This window comes from Canis aureus, chromosome 28 (assembly GCF_053574225.1).
Source record: "Canis aureus isolate CA01 chromosome 28, VMU_Caureus_v.1.0, whole genome shotgun sequence".
Lineage (NCBI taxonomy): Eukaryota > Metazoa > Chordata > Mammalia > Carnivora > Canidae > Canis > Canis aureus.
The window spans coordinates 659434-679669 of NC_135638.1; the positions used below are offsets into that span (position 1 = coordinate 659434).

At 50.8% G+C, this 20236-nt stretch overlaps 1 protein-coding gene and 1 long non-coding RNA gene across 10 annotated transcripts in view; one reads left to right on the forward strand and one right to left on the reverse strand.

Moving 5' to 3' along the window:
- CPQ (carboxypeptidase Q) overlaps positions 1 to 20236 on the reverse strand; it is a 319086-nt gene that overhangs the window by 251002 nt on the left and 47848 nt on the right. For 5 of the 6 annotated variants that reach the window (XM_077876164.1, XM_077876170.1, XM_077876168.1 and 2 more), the window contains exons 2-3: positions 19056 to 19263; positions 7568 to 7777 (exon numbers count right to left, since the gene is read on the reverse strand). In XM_077876164.1, the coding sequence (XP_077732290.1) occupies positions 7568 to 7777; positions 19056 to 19263 (418 nt within the window). The remainder of the gene's footprint in view (positions 1 to 7567; positions 7778 to 19055; positions 19264 to 20236) is intronic. The other variant, XM_077876166.1, reaches the window with a different exon arrangement.
- LOC144300286 (uncharacterized) lies at positions 7667 to 13866 on the forward strand. Of its 4 annotated transcripts, none has more exons than XR_013366866.1 (3): positions 7667 to 8471; positions 9446 to 11983; positions 12669 to 13866. It is a non-coding gene; the product is annotated as an uncharacterized LOC144300286 (long non-coding RNA). The 4 variants fall into 4 exon arrangements; XR_013366867.1 differs by having other exon boundaries at positions 12673 to 13866; XR_013366868.1 differs by having other exon boundaries at positions 9446 to 10300; positions 11794 to 13866.

A 20236-nucleotide genomic window follows, 5' to 3' on the forward strand; every position in this document is an offset into this window, starting at 1 on the left:
AAAAAGATCAAGAGTTGCCAGGGCTAGGAGGGGCAGAGGAAGAGGAGTTCGCGAAGCACAGAGTAGGTTCGGGGCAGTGGAGATACTCAGAACGATGCTGGAAGGGTGGACACCCGCCGCTGTAGGTTGGCCCAAACCCGCACAACGCACACCACCAAGAGTGAGCCTTCGGTCAATTCGGGGAGAAACTTCACCATTCTGGTGGGTGACGTGGATGACGGGGGAAGCTGCGCGTGTAGGCAGGCAGTGGGTACCTGGGAAATGTCCGCACCTCCCTTTCTGTCTTGTTGCAAACGTACAATTGCTCTAAAAAAAAAGGTCTTTAATAATAAGTAATAAATAATAATAATAATAATAATAATAATATCAGGGATGCCTGGGGGGCTCAGTCGGTTAAGTGTCTGCCTTCTGCTCAGGTCATGATCCCGGGGTCCTGGGGTCGATCCCGTGTCAGGCTCCCTGCTCAGTGGGGCGTCTGCTTCTCCCTCTCCCTCTCCCTCTGCCCCTCCCCACTGCATATTTTCTCTTTCTCAAATAAGTAAATAAAATCTTTAAAAAAAAAAAAATGTAACACTAGGGACACCCGGGTGGCTCAGGGGTTTAGCGCCACCTTCAGCCCAGGGTGACCCTGGGGTCCCGGGATCGAGTCCCACATCGGGCTCCCCGCATGGAGCCTGCTTCTCCCTCTGCCTGGGTCTCTCTGTCTCATGAATAAATAAATAAATAAACATGTAACAGTAATAATAATATGCTAAAGTTCCAAAAGCTCTTGGTGGGAAAAGTCCTTTCCTTGCCACACGGGGGTTGTGACAGGTAAGATGGAGCTGCTCAGGGGCTCTTCCTCGGATTTCCACCTGAAGTCGTCTATAAAATTTCAGCCGTCAGATAGCTATGGCATCGTCAGCAACTGGTTTTGCCCCAACGACGGGCTTCCTAAGGCGCAGCACGCATAGCATTTAGCACAGAACTAAATAAATAAATGATTCAAAATCAAAATAGATTCTTTAAATAATAAAAAAAGTAAAAGTATGTGTCATCTAGACTACTTAGCACTTCATTTTGTCCACTCACAACAGGCCTTTTCTGTGAATATGCTTCACCACTGAATGAGCAACAACATCTAAGCTCCCAAAATATGCAAATTCAGAGCCAAAGCTCACAGGCTGGAAAAATAAATGTTCTGATGTGAACCAAATATTGACCAGAAAAAAAACAAAAACAAAAACAACCTCCCCCTCCCCCCCCAAAAAAAACCCACCCTTAGGCCCAGCACTAAAAACATCTGCTTTGTTTGTGTACCCAGACCATGGACTTGTAGGACTCTTTCAGAAGGACACAGGGCAAGGCCGAGGGAAGGAATTTCACTGCAAACATAAGCAAACAGCGAATGTCACAGGAATTACCAGCGTTCAGGGGAGAAATCCTGTCTGTGTCTATAAAGGCTGATCTCTCTCTTCCTGTTCCCAGGCAATGTTGAGAATATAATGATTCACAGATTGGAGCCTGCCACAGTGCCCGGCCTTGAATTTTAGAATGTTTTACGTGGACACCCCCCCCCAAAAAAAAAATCTCACGTTCCCTAAATACCTTCCCATGACATTTATGAGCGCAGGTTCCCTTGCAGGCAGGATATCAAACTGTGTGGCAAAGGGGCAGGGGGGGGTGGTGGTGGTGGTAGGGTTTGAGGACACTTCTGCTCATATCTCGGCAAGAACCGCCAAACGGGAGCCACAGTTGGGGACTGTCATTTATTTATTTATCTATTTTATTTATTTATTTATTTTTTTGCAGCTTGGGGAACAGACCTGTTTATTAAATAACCAGCGGGGCTCAAAATTGAGGCTTCTTTGCAAACAGGTCTGGGAAGCGCCCGTGATGATAAATGTGAGTAACAGTAAGCAAGCACCGGCTATTCTTTTGGGGGAGGGAGGCGGGTGCAGGCATCTCATGCTGAGTCACGATCATTTATTTCTCCTCCCCGGGGACTTAGAAGGGCCACTTCGTTTGTATGTCCAGGTTCCCCTTTGGGTCAACCACGAGCAAGCAGGAATAGGAACGAGAGAGAGACAGAGAGGCCACCTGGAACGTGAGCGGGGCGCCTGATAAGGTTTCTCCAGCCGTGCCATCTGGTGTGTCCTGGCACTTGTCATCCCAATTGCTGTTCTCTCCAACAGATTCAGCCTCCCCAGACAGTTCAGCCTAAATGAGCTCATACCGTCTATCTGACACCTGTCAAAGGAAGAGTGAGAGGTTCCCCCAGCCCTGCACGGAGGGCGAGGAGGAGGCACACAGACGCGGGGAGAGGCAGGGAGACGTCTGCGTGCAGAGCAAAAGCAGCTCTTTGCTGGAGGCTGGTGCACCTGTAGGTTCACCTACTGATCTCAGGCCACAAGGCTGGTGCACCTGTAGGTTCACCTACCGATCTCAGGCTAGGGGAAAGGAGGACAAAGAGGCGCTTCCCATCCCATCATGTTTGCTGGGAGAAATGGGACCGAACACATGAAGTATGAAAATAGTACAAAGTGCCTCCACGCTCACCTTGTGTCTTTTTTTTTGGGGGGGGGGTGCTGCTTGTTTTCTGTGGTGCTTTGTTTGGGTTTTAGTTGAGAAAGGAGGAAACAGCAGCAGAGCGACCTGACGTGCTTCCGAGAGCACGACCAGCGACCAGCGACCAGCGACGCTCTTTTCCCAGCCCGGCCGGGGCAGGATTCCCTAACAGGCGAGGGCAAGCGGAGGGGCGATTTCATGAACTCAGCCCTGATTTCGAGGTCTGCATCCCGCAGCTCATCTTCCTCCCGGGGCTTGGGGCGCTGCCAAGGCGGGCCAGGCCAGCGATGCTGATGGATTGGAGCCGCGGCGGGCGAGGCTGGAAGGGAAGCTCTCGCCAACCCTGCCCGGGCGCGGCCTGCGCCCTCCGCGGTGCCAGGAAACAGGGGATCCAGGCAGACGCTGCTGTTTGCCACCGGCACCCACTGAAGGACGAGGAGGAGGGGAGCCTCACAGAAGCACAAGCAGGACCTTTCACAGCCACCTTCCCGGGCACAGCACCCGACTGCGGAGGCCTGTCCGCGTGGCCGCCGCGGGCCCTCGGAGGTTTGGGTGTTTTCCCGCCTTTCCTGCTCCCAGCCCGGTCCTCAGCAGGGACACACTGGTCTCTCTTGCAACCTTGGGTAACATGAGCTTACAGAATCCTTATCTATGTATTTTTTTTTCCCTTTAATTCCCATTCAATTATACCAAAACTATTAGTCTTTAAATTGCAAAATAGATAAGCAAAAAAAAAAAAAAAAAAAAGAAAGAAAGAAAGAAAAAAGCAAGCAAGCCCTTTTTCAAAATGTCCTCTGATACGATCTTGATCAAGTTACTCAATTATAAAATGTGCATAAAGCTCCGGGCCTCCCAGGACCCTTGTTAAGGCTCCACTGAGACGACAGATAGACGTGCAAACGCTTAAAAGCGGCTGAAGACGCGTCAACTCTCTTCTCTTCCTCTCTCTGAATTGAGACAGTCCTAGGATTTAGAGAAAACCCACATCAGTGGTGGGCACTCTATGAGCATATGTCCGTAAACTTTAGTTTTCTCGGGGAAATCATTCCAATTAAGCTAAAGATCAGCCCGCCGCCAGCAGGCCTCCATGGGGCTTTATGGGCACGAGAGTTCCCCGCACGAAACACTCGGGGGACACCGCGTGGCGCTAGGGGTGCAGCTGGCCCTAAGCACCGTGAGCGTGAGCCGTGGGGGCCTATTTCACAGCCTCTTCCCTTAGCAGGAGAAGGGATGACATTCTGTGGGCCTCGCCTCCCCGGAGATTAGAAACCAAGCCCCAGAGGCGGCCGGCAGCTGAGGAATAGGCTCTTCCCCGCTGAGGAGAGGGAGGCCCAAGGCCCGTGGAAAGCCTCCGTCCTCACGAGGCGGGTCTCCATCCCGTGTGGGATGTTCACGGGGCACTTGGCCTAAAGTCCTATCAAGAGGAGCAAAGCAACACTATTAGGGGGCATTTCAGAAGCACGCGGGGTACGCGCTCTCAAGAACCTCAGCCGCAGTCGGCGGGAGGAGGAACCCCACGAAGCCGAAAGCAGTGTTCTGGGCCCGGGAGAGCTCAGCCGCCCAGGTCCCCGGAGGCAGACGTGGGATCAGGGCCTGAACCACGTGCGTCCCCGTTCTGCCGTTGGTTCGCTCGGTGACCTCGGCCCCATGGCCCCCGTCTGCGCGGTGCGGGGGTGAGCAGGTGTTCTCTAGGGGCTCACCCGCCTCTCACATTTTCAAAACCTAGATTCTGAAAGGAAAAGGAAGTAGAAACAGGAAGACGCCGCCTATGAGAATTCCAAGAGCGAGACCACTCAAAACTGCAAAGCTGGGGACACATGTAGGGTGAGGAGGAGGAGGGGGAGGAGTGGGAGGAGAGGGAGGAGGAGGAGAGGGAGGAGGAGGAGAGGGAGGAGGAGGAGAGGGAGGAGGAGGAGAGGGAGGAAGAGGAGGAGAGGGAGGGAGAGGAGGAGAGGGAGGGAGAGGAGGAGAGGGAGGGAGAGGAGGAGAGGGAGGGAGAGGAGGAGAGGGAGGAAGAGGAGGAGAGGGAGGAGGGGGAGGAGGAGAGGAAGGAGGGGAAGAGGGAGGAGGGAGAGAGAGAGGAGGGGGAGAGGGAGGAGGGAGAGAAGAGGAGGGGGAGAGGGAAGAGAGAGGAAGGGAGGAGGGGGAGAGGGGGAGGAGGGGAGAAGGGAGGAGGGGGAGAGGGAGGAGGGAAAGAGGAGGGGGAGAGGGAAAGAGAGGAGGAAGGGAGGAGGGGGAGAGGGGGAGAGGGGGGAGGAGGGGAGGAGGGAGGAGGGAGAGAGGAGGAGGGGAGGGGAGAGAGGGAGGGGAGAGGGAGGAGGGAGAGGGGAGAGGGGGGAGGAGGGAGGAGGGGAGAGGGAGGAGGGGGAGAGGGAGGAGGGGGAGAGGGAGGAGGGGGAGGGGGAGGAAGAGGAGGAGAGGGAAGAGGGGGAGGGGGAGGAAGAGGAGGAGAGGGAGGAGGGGGAGGGGGAGGAGGGAGAGAGGGAGGAGGGGGAGGGGGAGGAGGGGGACGGGGAGGAGGGGGAGAGGGAGGAGTGAGGGGGAGAGAGGGAGGAAGGGAGGGGGAGGAAGGGAAGAGGGAGGAGGAGGGGGAGAGGGGGGGAGAGGGAGAGAGGGGGGAGGAGGGGGAGAGGAAGGAGGGGGAGAGGAAGGAGGGGGAGAGGAAGGGGGGAGAGGGAGGAGGGGGAGGGGGAGAGGGAGGAGGGGGAGAGGAAGGGGGGGGAGAGGAAGGGGGGGAGAGGGAGGAGGGGGAGAGGGAGGAGGGGGAGAGGAAGGAGGGGGGGAGGGAGGAGGGGGAGAGGGAGGAGGGGGAGAGGGAGGAGGGGGAGAGGGAGGAGGGGGAGAGGGAGGAGGGGGAGGAGGAGAGGAAGGAGGGGAAGAGGGAGGAGGGAGAGAGAGGAGGGGAGAGGGAGAGAGGGAGGAAGGGAGGAGGGGGAGAGGGAGGAGGGGGAGAGGGAGGAGGGGGAGAGGGAGGAGGGGGAGAGGGAGGAGGGGAGAGGGGGGAGGAGGGGGAGAGGGGGGAGGAGGGGGAGAGGGAGGAGGAGGGGGAGAGGGGGAAGGAGCGGGGAGAGGGAGGAGGAGGAGGGTGTTAACCTCATTTGCGGAGCCCTAGCACTGGTGTCCGCCCCGGACGGGTGTCCAGGCTCCTACCCGTCTGCCCTCCTTCCTGCCACCCTTCTCCCCCCTCTGACGAGGCCGCGATGGATACAGGTGTGCTGAGGATCCGGCCAAGAGCGAGTCCATGTGGGGCTGTTTTAGTTGGGCTTTGGGGGATGTACTTATGCGACCGACAGTTGTCACTTCCATCCTTCGACGGCTCCGGGACTGCTGGCGTCACAGACAACGGAGCAGGGCCGGAGACCATCCTGTGCTCAGCACCTACCCTGCGACACCTGCGGGGGATCCGGACGCCACCACGAGGGAAAGCCTTCCAATGACCAACCACAGAACTGCAGACGAGTGACCCCGTTCCCGTCTACGCCGACTTAGAAAGGAAGTTCTCTCCTGGGAAGAGCACATTGCGTGGTTTGGGGTATACCATGGACACTTCTCATTTTATGTTCTGTCTTTCCTTTTTGGAGGACGTCGTGGGCCGTGGAATGTAGCGGAGTTTCCGTGTCTGCAGGGGGCACACCTCCAGCCCCACCACACAAGGGGTGGCGCGCTCAGGTATGAAGGCCCGTGCTCTACGTGCCTCAGCAGGTTGGGTCTCGCGGCAGCAGAGATGACGTATTTGTCCTAATCGAGTGCGTCAACAGCAGATAAAATACATACAAAAACCGTGGTTTCTGGAGAGAAAGACATGTATTTTTTCTTTTTTTTTTTTCTTTTTTTTAAATACATTTATTTTTTATTGGTGTTCAATTTCTCAACCTATAGAAGAACACCCAGGGCTCATGTAGTTTTTTCCACGCTGAACAGCCGCTGGGGTAATTCGGGAATACCGAGAGCGAAGAGTCAATCACCTCGAGAAAAGATTGACGCTTCTTATCGGCTTGACACAAAATACTGACAAACATAAAGATTACGGAAAGTTATAATAATGTCCCACTGGAGAGGAAATAGTGAACTCGTTCAAATGTCGTCAGCTCATTGTCCCTACATGAGAAAGGGTATAATGTCCTGAAACCCTACTGCTCGTACGCGGCACAGACTTCACAGCACTCTTCCAAAATTTGACAACGGTCCTAAACGTGTATATGGAATGACCAATAAAAGGCTGTAAGCCTGAAATAAACTTTCCCAAACTACCAATAATAAAAACCACATTTCTATTCACCGCCCTGGAGGAAAGACTGAATCCTCTTTTGCTTCTCTCTCAGGAAAATAAAGCACAAAAGCACCGTCATATAAAAAGGAATCAAAGTGTAGGCAAGCAGAGAGGGGAGAAAAAAAAAAAATACAGAAACTTGACAGGTAGCGATTTAAGGAAAGCATTAGGATGTTTTTCTGAATTTTGTAATGTTTGTATTATTTAGCAGCCTTTCTTAAATTCGTGATTTGTTATGATTTTCGTTATTCTAAGTAAATGTCGGTTTTATATCTAAATTTTTATTCGTACGTGTGTATTCTGATTCTTAGAGAGGCCCCCAAATAATAGAAGAGCCCAGTCCTACAAAACGTGGGTCCCCCCGTGACCCGAAATGTGAAAGACACCTAATAAACGCTTCTTGAATGAATAAAGTAAAGGCTGAGTGAATGAATAAAATTGGAAAATGTCAGAAATCAAATTCTTTCCCTAAGATGCCAAATAGGTAATTTACGGAGCAGCAACCCGGGTGGGAACCAAGAGTCGTTCAGCTTTTAAACTATCACCGTTGAGGGCAGCCCGGGGGGCTCCGCGGGTGAGCGCCTGCCGTCGGCCCAGGCCGTGACCCCGGGGTCCCGGGATCGAGTCCCACGTCGGGCTCCCTGCATGGAGCCTGCTTCTCCCTCTGCCTGGGTCTCTGCCTCTCTCTCTGTGTCTCTCATGAATAAATAAATAAAATCTTTAAAAATAAATAAATAAATAAACTATCACCGTTGACCTGCTGCCAAGGCTGCCCTTGCACAACCACCGATGACGTGAGCAACGCCGAATTGGTGCATAGTTGACGGCTTTCTGTCCTCCACCTCAGAAATCAGGTGACCTCCTCCCAAAGAAACCTCCATGCAGGCCTCTGCAAACCCACACGAGACTCTTATTTCTCCTGGAAAGGGCTCTTCGAGAACACACTTCTCAACATTAGCTCTGCAGGGAGGGCAAAAAAAAAAAAAAAAAAAAAAAAAACAGGTGGGGGACCCAGAGAAAATCAGAAGTAATTGCCGGATTTAAGATTTTTGCTCATTTATTTTAACAATTAACAGCAGTGATGTCTGGGGCGAAGGATCTTCATTTGCATACACACTGGAAATGGTAAACTCTAAAAATAACCTCGGGAATTACTGCTCCAAAGCTCACGCTGCTAATGAGAAAGTTCAGAGGAAACGGTATTGATGACACCCGGATAATTAGTTGGCTTAATCCGAGGTAGTTTGGGTTCCCTTGGATATAAAAGGTGAGTTCCTGCCAAAGCTTCGGATACTCAAGCGGAGTGTCAAGTCCTTTCACTTGTGTTAAGCACTTCGAAATCGTCCAATTGCCGATGCTTTGTCGAAAAGAATGATGGAAATGAATTCTAACACACACGGTCTTAGAGAAAACCCCATGAAGTGATACCAGAAACAATAAGAAGGGAAAAGGGGAAAAGGCGAAAAGGGGAGATCCCGTCCTCGCAACACAGGCCAGTTGGTAACCCAGGGGCATCCATGAATCAGAAAGACGTCTGCCACCTGCAAGGTAATGTGGACTCGGCCGGGAGCCCCTGACCTACGCTGGACTGTGCTCCGCTGGAATATTATCCGGGGCTGGAGGTTCAGGAAGCCCCCAGGCCCCCCCCACCACGGTGAGTGCAGGCTCTCCCGCAGGTGAGGAAATCCTGGCTGGCTCTCACACGCGGGCCCACTAGTAAGGGCTGCTGGCACTGCGCTCCCTACGGGGTCTGCACCCCGTTCCCTAAGGGGCCTGCACCCTGCTCCCTACGGGGTCTGCACCCCATTCCCTAAGGGGCCTGCACCCTCTGCTCCCTATGGGGTCTGCACCCTCTGCTCCCTAAGGGGCCTGCACCCTCTGCTCCCTACGGGGTCTGCACCCCATTCCCTAAAGGGCCTGCACCTTGCTCCCTAAGGGGCCTGCACCCTCTGCTCCCTAAGGGGCCTGCACCCCGTTCCCTAAGGGGCCTGCACCCTCTGCTCCCTAAGGGGCCTGCACCCTGCTCCCTAAGGGGCCTGCACCCTCTGCTCCCTACGGGGTCTGCACCCCATTCCCTAAAGGGCCTGTACCTTGCTCCCTAAGGGGCCTGTACCCTCTGCTCCCTAAGGGGCCTGCACCCCGTTCCCTAAGGGGCCTGAACCCTCTGCTCCCTAAGGGGCCTGCACCCTGCTCCCTAAGGGGCCTGCACCCTCTGCTCCCTACGGGGTCTGCACCCCGTTCCCTAAGGGGCCTGAACTTTGCTCCCTAAGGGGCCTGCACCCCGTTCCCTAAGGGGCCTGCACCCTGTTCCCTAAGGGGTCTGAACCCTCTACTCCCTAAGGGGCCTGCACCCTGCTCCCTAAGGGGCCTGCACCCTCTGCTCCCTATGGGGTCTGCCCCCATTCCCTAAGGGGCCTGCACCCTCTGCTCCCTAAGGGGCCTGAACCCTCTGCTCCCTAAGGGGCCTGCACCCTCTGCTCCCTATGGGGTCTGCCCCCATTCCCTAAGGTGCCTGCACCCTCTGCTCCCTATAGGGTCTGCCCCCATTCCCTAAGGGGCCTGCACCCTGCTCCCTAAGGGGCCTGCACCCTCTGCTCCCTAAGGGGCCTGCACCCTCTGCTCCCTAAGGGGCTGACATCACACCAGAGTGGGGCCGGAAGACCAGGAGCCAGCTGGAGGTGCAGGGCCGGGCCGGGCGGGCACAGGAGCCACAATCAGGACGGGGCCCGGGCCACACCCTGGGGCACTGAGCTCAGCGGCGCCCATCACACGACCCTCTTGGCCGTCACGGCCTGGCGGCAACTGTCCAGTAGCCATGGCAAGAGTCGGGGGGCAGTTGTCAGCACCGGGGGCTCCCACGCGTGAGGTCAGAGCCCACGGCCACGCATGCCTTCTCCCTGTGCTGCAGGCGGGAGCGGGCCCCAGCTGGCCCACCCACCCCACGCGGCCGCCCTGCACTGGCCCCTGTCCGGGATGCTGAGCAAGGCCGCTTGGGTGGGACAGGGACTGCAGAGGCGTCCTGGGTTTTCGGGAGAGAAGAGCGCGCGTGAGCACGAGTGTGCACAAGCACCTGCCACTCAGAGGCTCCCCGAGGCTGCTCGGGGACCTTTGGGTTCACAGCCGACGCCAGTGTCGAGGCCACCACGCGGTCGTGATCCTGAAACCCGAGTTCAGAAGGCGCGGACTTCCTTTTACCAGAGGAGGCGGCGACGTCTCCACACAGGTTTAGGTCCTGGCGCACAACAGCGGCCGGAATAGACGCGACCTCACGGTCACCAGCGGATGCGGGACGGCCAGTCCCAGGGGGCCGACAGGCGGCACAGCCCAGCGGCCGCACCCCCCACCGGGTAGCCCGCGCCTGGGACGCTCTTCCAGAACCGCACCGCCCTGGCTGCCACCCCGGACGCCGGAGAGTTCGTCCCCACGGGCCCCGCACCGCCCTGTCCACCGGAGGATCCGTCTCCACAAGTAGAGATTCAAAAGGTCAGTGACCCCCTCGGCAGCAGCGGGCCACCTGCACCACGGGAAACGGGGACACCTTGAATTCCCAGGTGGGGAACCGGCTGGTCCCCGCTCCCCGCCCGGCCCAGCCTCGGGGACACTGAGACAAAGACGCAGATGACGCGGCCCCAGGACAGCGTCAGGTCCAGAGGCAGAGTCAGACCCTGAGCACGCGACCGACGACAACGGGCCAGCTCAGCAGGGGGAGGCAGGGGAGGCCTGGCCGGGCTGCAGGGCTGGGCAGGACACCAGGACACCAGGGTTTGTCCTGCTCCCTCTGCTCCCTCCTCCCCGCCCTCCTCCGTCTGGGCACCAAGCACTTCCAGCCTCCCCTTGGCTGCAGAACTGCAGCCCTTCCCGGGGGGAAAACCGCGGTCCGGCCACATCTCAGCAGCACCTCAACCTCCCGTGCGGCTCAGAACGTCCCCAAACAGCAGGAGGAAGGTCCGACCACCTCCCCGCTCGGCAGACGAGGCCGAGGCCCGCAGCTCCCACGGGTCTGGCCAGGGTCGCGCGCCTGGCAAGGGTGAACCGGGGTTCTGGACGTCGGGGTGGGGTCCTCGGCCGACTCTGTCCCTGGGGGGACGTGTGCCCACCACGCCCCCGAGGCGATGGTGAACGTTCAGGGACTAAAGAGAAGAACACTGGGGAATTTCCAACAAAGGCCTTCTAGAAGGAATCTGCCTTTCAAAATCCGAGAGACGGGAAAGGAAAGGATGATGAAAGACAAAAAAAAAAAAAAAAAGCCGCGTTCAGCGTGGGTCCCCCGTGGCCTGCCCTCGGGAACCTTCCCGGTGGCCCCCACCTGCGTGCATGGCGCGAGCTGGCTCTCACCTGGAGGGCCGTGCATCGGCGTGAGCCTCGGCGTGAACGGAGGCAGGAAGGGCCCGACCCGGGAGGCTGGCCCAGGCCCAGCTGCATGGTGTCCAGTCGTGGTGGCACCTTCCCCATTTGTGATCACCAGCAGCCGCCTATGCCCCCAAATTGCAACGCTATTTCAAGACCATTTAAATCAAGCTTGATCGCTAATTAGGCTAAGATCAGCCAAAGCACCAACCAGGGGGACATCAAAAACCCAAGAGGGTCTACACCGTGAAGCGGCATCATTAAGGGTCTCCCATTAAGGAAGCAACAGGGGGTGCGGGCGGGGCAGGGAGGACACAAGCTTTTTTTTTTTTTTACTTTCTGGGAATAAACGGCTTCAAAATTCATCCAAAACAGGCCTCTTAAGACATTTCCCCTCTGCTCTGAATGCTTTAAGCCGGCCCTCTGATGACAAAAATGCTCCTGTTAAACCTCATCAGGAGGCTTTCTTAAGATGAAGAATGTTTTATAAATTGTAATGGCTTTAATCAGGGCCCTCTCTGAAGCTATTTAGCTCTGCTGCAGCCCAACCAGCGCCTCGATTACGCCGTTTATCGGCTCCGTATTAATTAAGCATCATTACGGGGATTGATTCATAGGCTTTTTCACAGCTCGCGCACCAGATGGTAGACCAGGCTCCCTCTCCGATGCTCCGTAAACATCACCTGGGTTCACTCGTCTCTCCCTGCAGCTGAATGTTTAATCAGATCCTAGTCGTCCTCCAACCGGATCGCTGCTCTTCCTTGTCCTCTTGGCTCTTCGCGATTAACAGGGTTCGGGGGAGGCCAAGAGATCCGAAGGGTAAGCCAGGGGGATTCACGGAGCAAATGTCACCGCCTCCCTGCATTCTTACCCAGGGCACTGGTGCAATTTTCACAGCCACGGGGACGGGGACCCTTTTGCTTCCTTAGCTGATTAAAACTTACAGTCTGTGCTCAATTATCTGGGGCAACAGAGAAAATACGGAAAAAAAAATAAGTGTGTATTTGGCAATGGGAGTACAGCAGACAACTTGGCCTCAGTGGACTTACTTTCTGAATTGCATGTCACTTGGGCTAACACAGAGATTACCTGGCATCCTCGAGCCCGCGTGTCGGGAAGGCAGGAGGAGGCGTCCCGAGGTTACTGCACTGCCGGGGAGCCAGCCGATAATTTTTATTTTAATTTTATTTTATTTTATTTTTATTTTATTTTATTTATTTTATTTATTTATTTATATTTTATTTATTTATTCATGATAGAGAGAGAGAGAGAGAGAGAGAGGGGCAGAGACCCAGGCAGAGGGAGAAGCAGGCTCCATGCAGGGAGCCCGACGTGGGATTCGATCCCGAGTCTCCAGGATCGAGCCCTGGGCCAAAGGCAGGCGCTAAACTGCTGAGCCCCCCAGGGATCCCCCAGCCGAGAATTTTAAATCACCTCGAGTGATCCCAAAAGTAGATAATAGAGCGATGGAAATGCTTACCTGTTGCCTGTTTTTTCTTACAAGATAGGAACACCAGCTAATGGAACGCCTCACGGTTGCCTCAAAGGCAAAACGTCTGAAAACCAAGCGGCCCGTGTGGCCCGCAATCAGCTCCTCTCCTGACCCCCGACACTTCTCCTTATTCTCCAGTCACCAAGCTGGGTAGAGACAAACCTGGAAACTTCAACGGACTAAAGGAGACACGTGCCATCAACTAAATGGACTCGGAGACTCCCGCAAGCTGCCGGCCTGCCGTATGGAACACCCTGGATGTTGCCCAATCTGGTTTTGCTCTAAAAAACCACAAACAGCTATTTAGTTGTACATGAATCTCATGATTTTTAAGTACTGGGCTGACCTGAGCGCAGATGCATCCATGGCTTCTGATCCTTGTCTGACTGCACGCTCGGCCATCCCTCTGTCCCCCGTCAAACAGGGCCCTGCTCCGTCCGTCCCATCACTCTCCCCTGCGAGCTCTCTGCTGTCTCTTGCTCTCCATTCCCTCCGCCCCGTCCAGGCCCTCATTTCCCAGCCTTAGGATCGGCTGGGGAGCTGGGGGGCGAGTTAAGCCACAAGCCCCACCCCCAAGCTTTTTGACTTTAAGGAGTCTCAGGTGGGGCCTAACTATTTGCACAGCAACAAGCTCCCAGGTGAGGCTGACGATGACCTTCCAGAGACCATCTTTACGGAAACGTTGCTCTAAAACATCGCCCCCCGCCCAACTCCACCACAATGATTCCCCATTTCCTCCAAATAAACCTTAAAACTCCCCAGCCCGTCCTCTGGATCCTCTTCCATTCGCCCCAAAACTGCATTTCCCTGATCTCCTGCGACACTTTCTGGCTCCGGCCACACCGGTCTCCCCATGTGTTACCCAAGCACCTCACGCACTCCCCCCTTGATCACGTGCAGCTCGTCTTTAGACCTCCCTTGTCTTGTTCAAGTTCAACGTTTTGTTGTGTATACCCCAAATCCGCGTCCTCTACGTAGCCAGCACTCATCAGATTTCCGCTCTTTTAGTCTCCAAAGTGCTGGCTCTTCAGGTCACTTGGTATAATCCAAAGTGCATGGAATTCAGAACCAGAGACTCTAATCATGAATCCCAGTTCTTTCGTTAGCTGCGTGACTTGATTATTTAACCATTCTAAACCTGTTTCTTTTTCAGTAAAAGAGATAACAATTATCTGCCTCCCCTGGGTTGCATAAAGAATTTTGAAACAAACTATTTACGCCTTCAGAGATGTCAGTACAAAATAGCTGCTACATAAATGTTCACTTCATTCCTTTCCCCGTCACTCATTTTGCACTAAATATAAAAGAGATTACATGAGCCGTTTATATTTTAAGCTTACCCTCCTCTCTTCAGAATATTTCTGAGGGACAAAAAAAAAAAAATGACTAATTCATTTTAATAACCCTACTGCTCAGCAACTTCTGAGCGCTGGTAAGCTCTCAATAAATATTTACTAAAAAGCTAATTAATTTGAGAAATAACGTGAGACAAATGGTTCCTCTGCAGAGCCTAAATTAATAATTACATTTATCCTTAAAATATCCTCCTATGACAAAGGCAAAGGTATTTTACATACAGAAAGCCTAAAACAGATCTAATGAGAGTCCCAGTTGATATTTAATGGTGAACAAAAGAAAAGTCATTATAAAAGCATCAATAAAGAGCACTCCTCTTTGAAGTAAATTTGAGCACCAGAATACTAATACTGGCAACATACAGAAATAACAACAATGAACCTGGAGATATTGAAGGCAACAAGTAATGGGCATTTTACAGATGTTTCTCTTTTTCTTTTTTTTTTAATTTATTTTTTATTGGTGTTCAATTTGCCAACATATAGAATATCACCCAGTGCTCACCAGATGTTTCACAAAGACACGGGTCAGAGGACCCCGTGACTGTTGTGCTTCCACAATGGCTGACAAATAGCATTGACTGCACTGACGAGTGTCCAGTCAAGCTGGTAAAACACATTTTCTGCCCTTTAGGGGATTTTCTAATCTTGAGGCCAAGCAGAAACCAGTCACAACTTATATCCTGTTCTCTAGTGTTGCTGATCTCTATGCCACCCCTCAATGGAAGATGGATTCACCCCTCCCAGGGAACTGAGGGCAAAACGTCTATCGGAGAGAAGGGAGCTGTTTTATCCAATTAGCGACTCATAACATGATGCATCGTTCATAAATGTTGTGGCATTAGAAGGATATAACCCGGCATATTGGGCACTTGGATATTTCCCTTGAATACAGAGCAAAGTGCCCTAAGAATTCAAGTTGCTTCGAACTTACTATACCGAGGCTCCACACTTTGGCCCGAGAGCACTTAGAATCTGGTTACCTGGTTTGTCATGAAAGCCCTTCCACGACTGACTGTACAGTTTCAAACAAGTTCATTAAAAAAACAAAAACAAAAACAAAAACAAAAACAAAACAAAACAAAAAAAAACAAGTTCATTCCTTCAGCAGAACATTCCTGAGTTACTGTTACGTGACAAACATACTGGATGATGGGGATATAGAGGTTTTATACGTGTGTGTGTGCGTGTATACACATTTTTTTTTTCATGTTTTTTCTGGAACTTCGAGTGGAGGCAGATTGGACTGGACAGTTTACCTTCACAGAGGGCATAAAGGGAGACCAAATTTCCTAGCCTTCCTATAACTTCATTCTGGCCGAACCATGAGTAGAAGCGAGATATGCCAGGTCTAAACCCAGCCACGAGAAACCTCCCGTGTGATTATCAGCTCTCCCTGTCTTCTTATATCCCAGCCGGATGCAAAAGATCCTGCAGAGGACTCAGATCTTAGAGGTGATGGCGTCACAAGATGCAAAGCAGAAGAAGAGCCGCTGCTGGACACCCTCTCGGAACCATTATGTGGGCAGTAAATCAACTCCCATTGTGTTACGTGACTGAGATTTGAAGTTGCGACGACAGTGAGTGCACCCCACCAAAGCACAAACAGCAACTGCCTCCAAGACGTTCTGATACAGAGTATGCATAGGATGGTGTGGGAATGCCAGAAAGAGGTGGCTCGCCTGGGCTGGAGCTACATACCAGGGAGGGCTCCCGAGAAAAAGAAACACTTAGATGAATCCTGAAGGACAGAATGAGACAGCGAGGAAGAGGATAGGAGGCGGCAAGCGGGAAAGCATAGGCAACGTCATGAAGCCTTGAGGAAATGTGGTCTGTCGGGAAAGTGTTAGTGACTCCTGACTACTAGAATGTGGAGTGATGTTGGGAAATGGGGCTACTCCGTGAGGATTTCTTGAAATGAGTAATAAAGACCAGAACGTAGGAGACATGGTCGTGCCAGAAATGATGGGTAAGAGAAGAGAAAAAAAACTACTCAAGAACCATCCAACTTGGAAGACAGAAGAGATGTCACTCTCTTCCCTGCGGTGAGAAATGCAGGAAAAAGAGGTAAAAAGAGGAGTTCGGTTTTGAAGAAAATTGAAGTGGGTATAGCTATGGAACATCCAAAAGACGCACCGAGAGGTGTTGGGATGTATGGGCCTAGGGCTCAGGCAGTGCTATGGGAAGGAGAGGTGGGTTTGGAAGGTGTCACCCAGAGATGGTGGCTGAAGCCACAAGCATGACGGGACTGTTCAGGTAGAAAGTTCAGGGTGAGAAGCCAAGGAAATGGAAAAGGAAGAGGGAAAGGGTGAGAGTGAGAAAGAGAAAGAGGTAAGGGGAAAGAAGTCGTAGAAGCCAAACAGCAGGGGTATTTAGGAAGCAGTCAACAGCGACAAATGCTGCAGAGAGGTGAGGTGAGAAGGTGGCCTGAGAAGGGTCCATCCTATTTGACAACCAGGGCTGCTCTTCGTGACCTTAACGAGTTCCATGTCAATACTGGCAAGAGGCACATTAAAATGGTCTGAAATAAGTGAAATAAGTGAAATGAGTCAATCGGAGAAGGACAAACATTATATGGTCTCATTCATTTGGGGAATGTAAATAATAGTGAAAGGGAATAGAGGGGAAGGGAGAAGAAATGGGTAGGAAATATCAGAAAGGGAGACAGAAAATAGAGACTCCTAACTCTGGGAAACAAACTAGGGGTGATGGAAGGGGAGGAGGGTGGGGGGTGGGGGTGAATGGGTGACGGGCGCTGAGAGGGCACTTGATGGGATGAGCACTGGGTGTTATGCTGTATGTTGGCAAATTGAACACCAATAAAAAATAAATTTATTATTAAAATAAATAAAATGGTCTGCAGAGCGAAAGACGGATGAAGAATCAGAGACAGGAATATAAAACACTCCTGAAGGAAAATTAGTTCTAAGAAACAATTAGCTAGAAGTGGACAAAGGGACAGAGTTTGTTTCATTTTGGTTAAATATTTAGGATGTAAGACTTAAGCATGTTCTTATGCTCAATTCTCTGAACTTTTATTTCCGCATCTATAAAATGAGGATAAAAAGTGCCCCTTCTGCTTGGTCCACTAAGTTGTCAGAGCAAGTAGGATGACACACGTGAAAGATTTTACAGTACTACGTAAAGGGCAATGTTATTATGTATTTATAAATGTCAAAAATATGAAGTTATAAAAGTCAAGAGTCCAGTGCAATATGGTTAGCTATAAAATCAATGAAAAATCATCAGTCTAGATCTACACATATGAAGAAAAATAAAAATGCCTTTTTAATATACACTGTAAGCCGCTGACCCCAAATATTAGAGGCTAACAATAGACGTCTACATCTATGCCGGGCAGAATTTTTCTGGGGCTCCTAGATTATAGCCTTGCTTTCCAGATGTCTTCATTACACCAGGAAAAAAAAAATGTCAATTAACCCTGATAGATTGCAGTATTCTAAGTCGTTTGGGAGTTTATTAGTCTTATGAGTAGTAGTTCTTAAATAAATAATTTTGGCAATCACCCAATTTCACGAAGCAACAGGCTAGCTCCGTAATTTAGATCTCATGACCAGTGAAATCATAGTGAATGGCCACAGCCTGCTGAGTGTGTCATTCTAAGCGGTGATTGAGGTATTCTGGGAAGTAAGCTAGCCGTTTTAGGACTTCCCTCTTGGGAAGATTAACCGTCCAAGAGAATACAGTCCAATGATTATTTCACTAGTCACCGAACCTTTAGTCTCTACAAAGAACATTATTTTTAGCACTATGACATCAGTGGAACTAGTTTCTCTCTTACACAACTTTTAAAAGTGGTTTTAATATGTCCCATCTTCCTCCCTGGGAAAATATCTTATCCCCGTAAAGGAAAAATATCCCTGTCCTTTTTTTGTCTGTGCTTTCGGACAACTCTCTTCTGACTTGGTTTCCTATTTGCTGATGTCCCCTCAGTTATATTATTTTCAAGGGTACAGGGTGCTAATTGAGGTCAAGCAGCTGTGGCTCCAGCTCCAAACAAAAACTGGGTAGAATAAATAAACTTTCCTTCACAACAGACACTAGTCTGATCTTGAAACCCAAATAAACCCTATTTTCAATTGTTTCTGCATGCTTTCTTTTCTATCTTTGGGAGACCAGGCTACTACACTAAGACGGTGCTCCTTTTATCCCTGTTTATATCCCTCAAATATTTCACCCTTCATGTGGGACACTAGGCCAACTGTCTACAGGTCAAGTTTTAGAACTTCTGTTCACTGCAATCCTGAATTTTATCCTAAGACCGAGGGTCAGCAAAGCGCTTTGTAATTACCTCAATCAGAACTACAAAGAAAAAAACAAAACTTCTGTTGCCCTTAAATACCACCAAACACTTATATTGACCTTTGCAGAAAATCAAGTATCTTCCCTAAGTTCATCTCATTTAGTCTTACAGTAACAACGTAAATTTATAATTCTTCATCATCACCGGGTTCACAGATGAGAATGCCAAGACCCAAAGAGTTTAAGAACATTCTTCCCAAGGCACATGCTTGTTTGGTGGCAAAACTGGGTCTATACCCAAGATGCTCTGCTTCCTCCTCTCTTTCCTCTTCCTTTCTTTCTTCCTCTTTTCTCTTCCTCTGGTGTCTCTCTCTACACCACAGACAACTCCCATCAAGTTACTCACTTTATTTTTATTTCACTTTTCTAGCAACAATGGGAAAAGGTCTGGCTCCATCTGAAGTCCTTAGGAATCTTTGATGAAACACAGACGTGAATTTAGTTCTCCCTCCAACGAAAATACAGAACATATTGGTTATATAAGGAATGTTATGGGGTCATCGTGGATGTAGAAAGCTTTTTAAAAGAATGTACAAATAATGCCTGGAATCCCAAAAAGGCCAAAGAAGATGTTACAAACAAATGACCAAATCTGGAATGGGAAAAATCCCGTAAACAATCAGTATTTTCATTTGACTGGTTTGTTTTTATTTCACAAGGGCTTCTCTTTCACGGACAATCCTGGCTTTTTAAAGGATTTCAAATGAACACCATGACCAACCTGTAGATGGAGAAGGAAGCCACTGATCGGATCAGGGACGCCAAAGCCCCCACCTTGGCGGCTTCCACTGCCCCCTGGACCCGGTACTGCACGGTCGTCGAGTAGTTGACATAAGGTTGATTATAAACAACAATCTTCCCTCTTGCTTCTGGGGCCCTTCTCTGCAGTTCCTCGAAAGAGGTCACCACCAGAACTTCTGCTGTAATGCCTAGAAATAAAAGTCATACAGGATTAACTTATGGTTTCCGACCAGCCAGGTTGAATCGACACACTAAAGGTCATACATGCTTCATCTGCTACACCCGACGAACTGGCTTGAGGAGGTCAAAGTTTGAGAGTGATTTGCTGTGGGACAAGGGCTGCAAACGTTAGCCGGTTTCCCAAGAGAGAGCAAAGGCATTCAAAATAATATGACATATGACTCAGAAGGTTGTTCAACTCACTTGACCAGCTGGTACTAAATCACAAATTACTTAAAAAGATAGCTTTTTATCCCTTCTTTCCCACCCTAAGAAGTCATGATTTTCACAGAATGACACTAATTATTTATAAAGAATATGCATTTCAGAAAGCTCCCATTGGGACCCATGAAACACATATTTATCTCTTTACAAAGCTGTTTTGATATGTTGTTACACAAGCTTCATGGACATAATATAAAGAATGGCAGTGCATGGCCAAAGTTCTAAGAAGCCAAGAATCTTCAAAAATCCAACTTTTGACAAATAGTTAATGTGGTGTCTCTGTACCACAGACAACTCCCATCAAGTTACTCACTTTATTTTTATTTCACTTTTCTAGCAACAATGGGAAAAGGTTTGGTAGAACGATAGTTCTACCAAGAACTACGGGAAGTCAGCTTGCTTGTTTTCTTTCCTCCTTTACACAAAACACTCTTAAAGAATATGAAGACTTCCCACGCGTCTCGATTTATAGTACTTGTTCATCACCAAAACACATCACTATTCTTCAGATAAAACTTTTGAAGACATTGTGTAATTGTCCTACAATCCTGTTGTCTCACTTAGAAGAGACGTGCCATCTCTCCTCGTCCAAGACTTGCCCAGATCTTCCTGATTAGGGAGCAGAGTTTCACAGCCTCCAAGAAGTCACTCAAACTGCCAGACCACTGAGCATCCAATTTGGTGGAGCAATCTGAGTGACGAGGAGAAGACATTCGG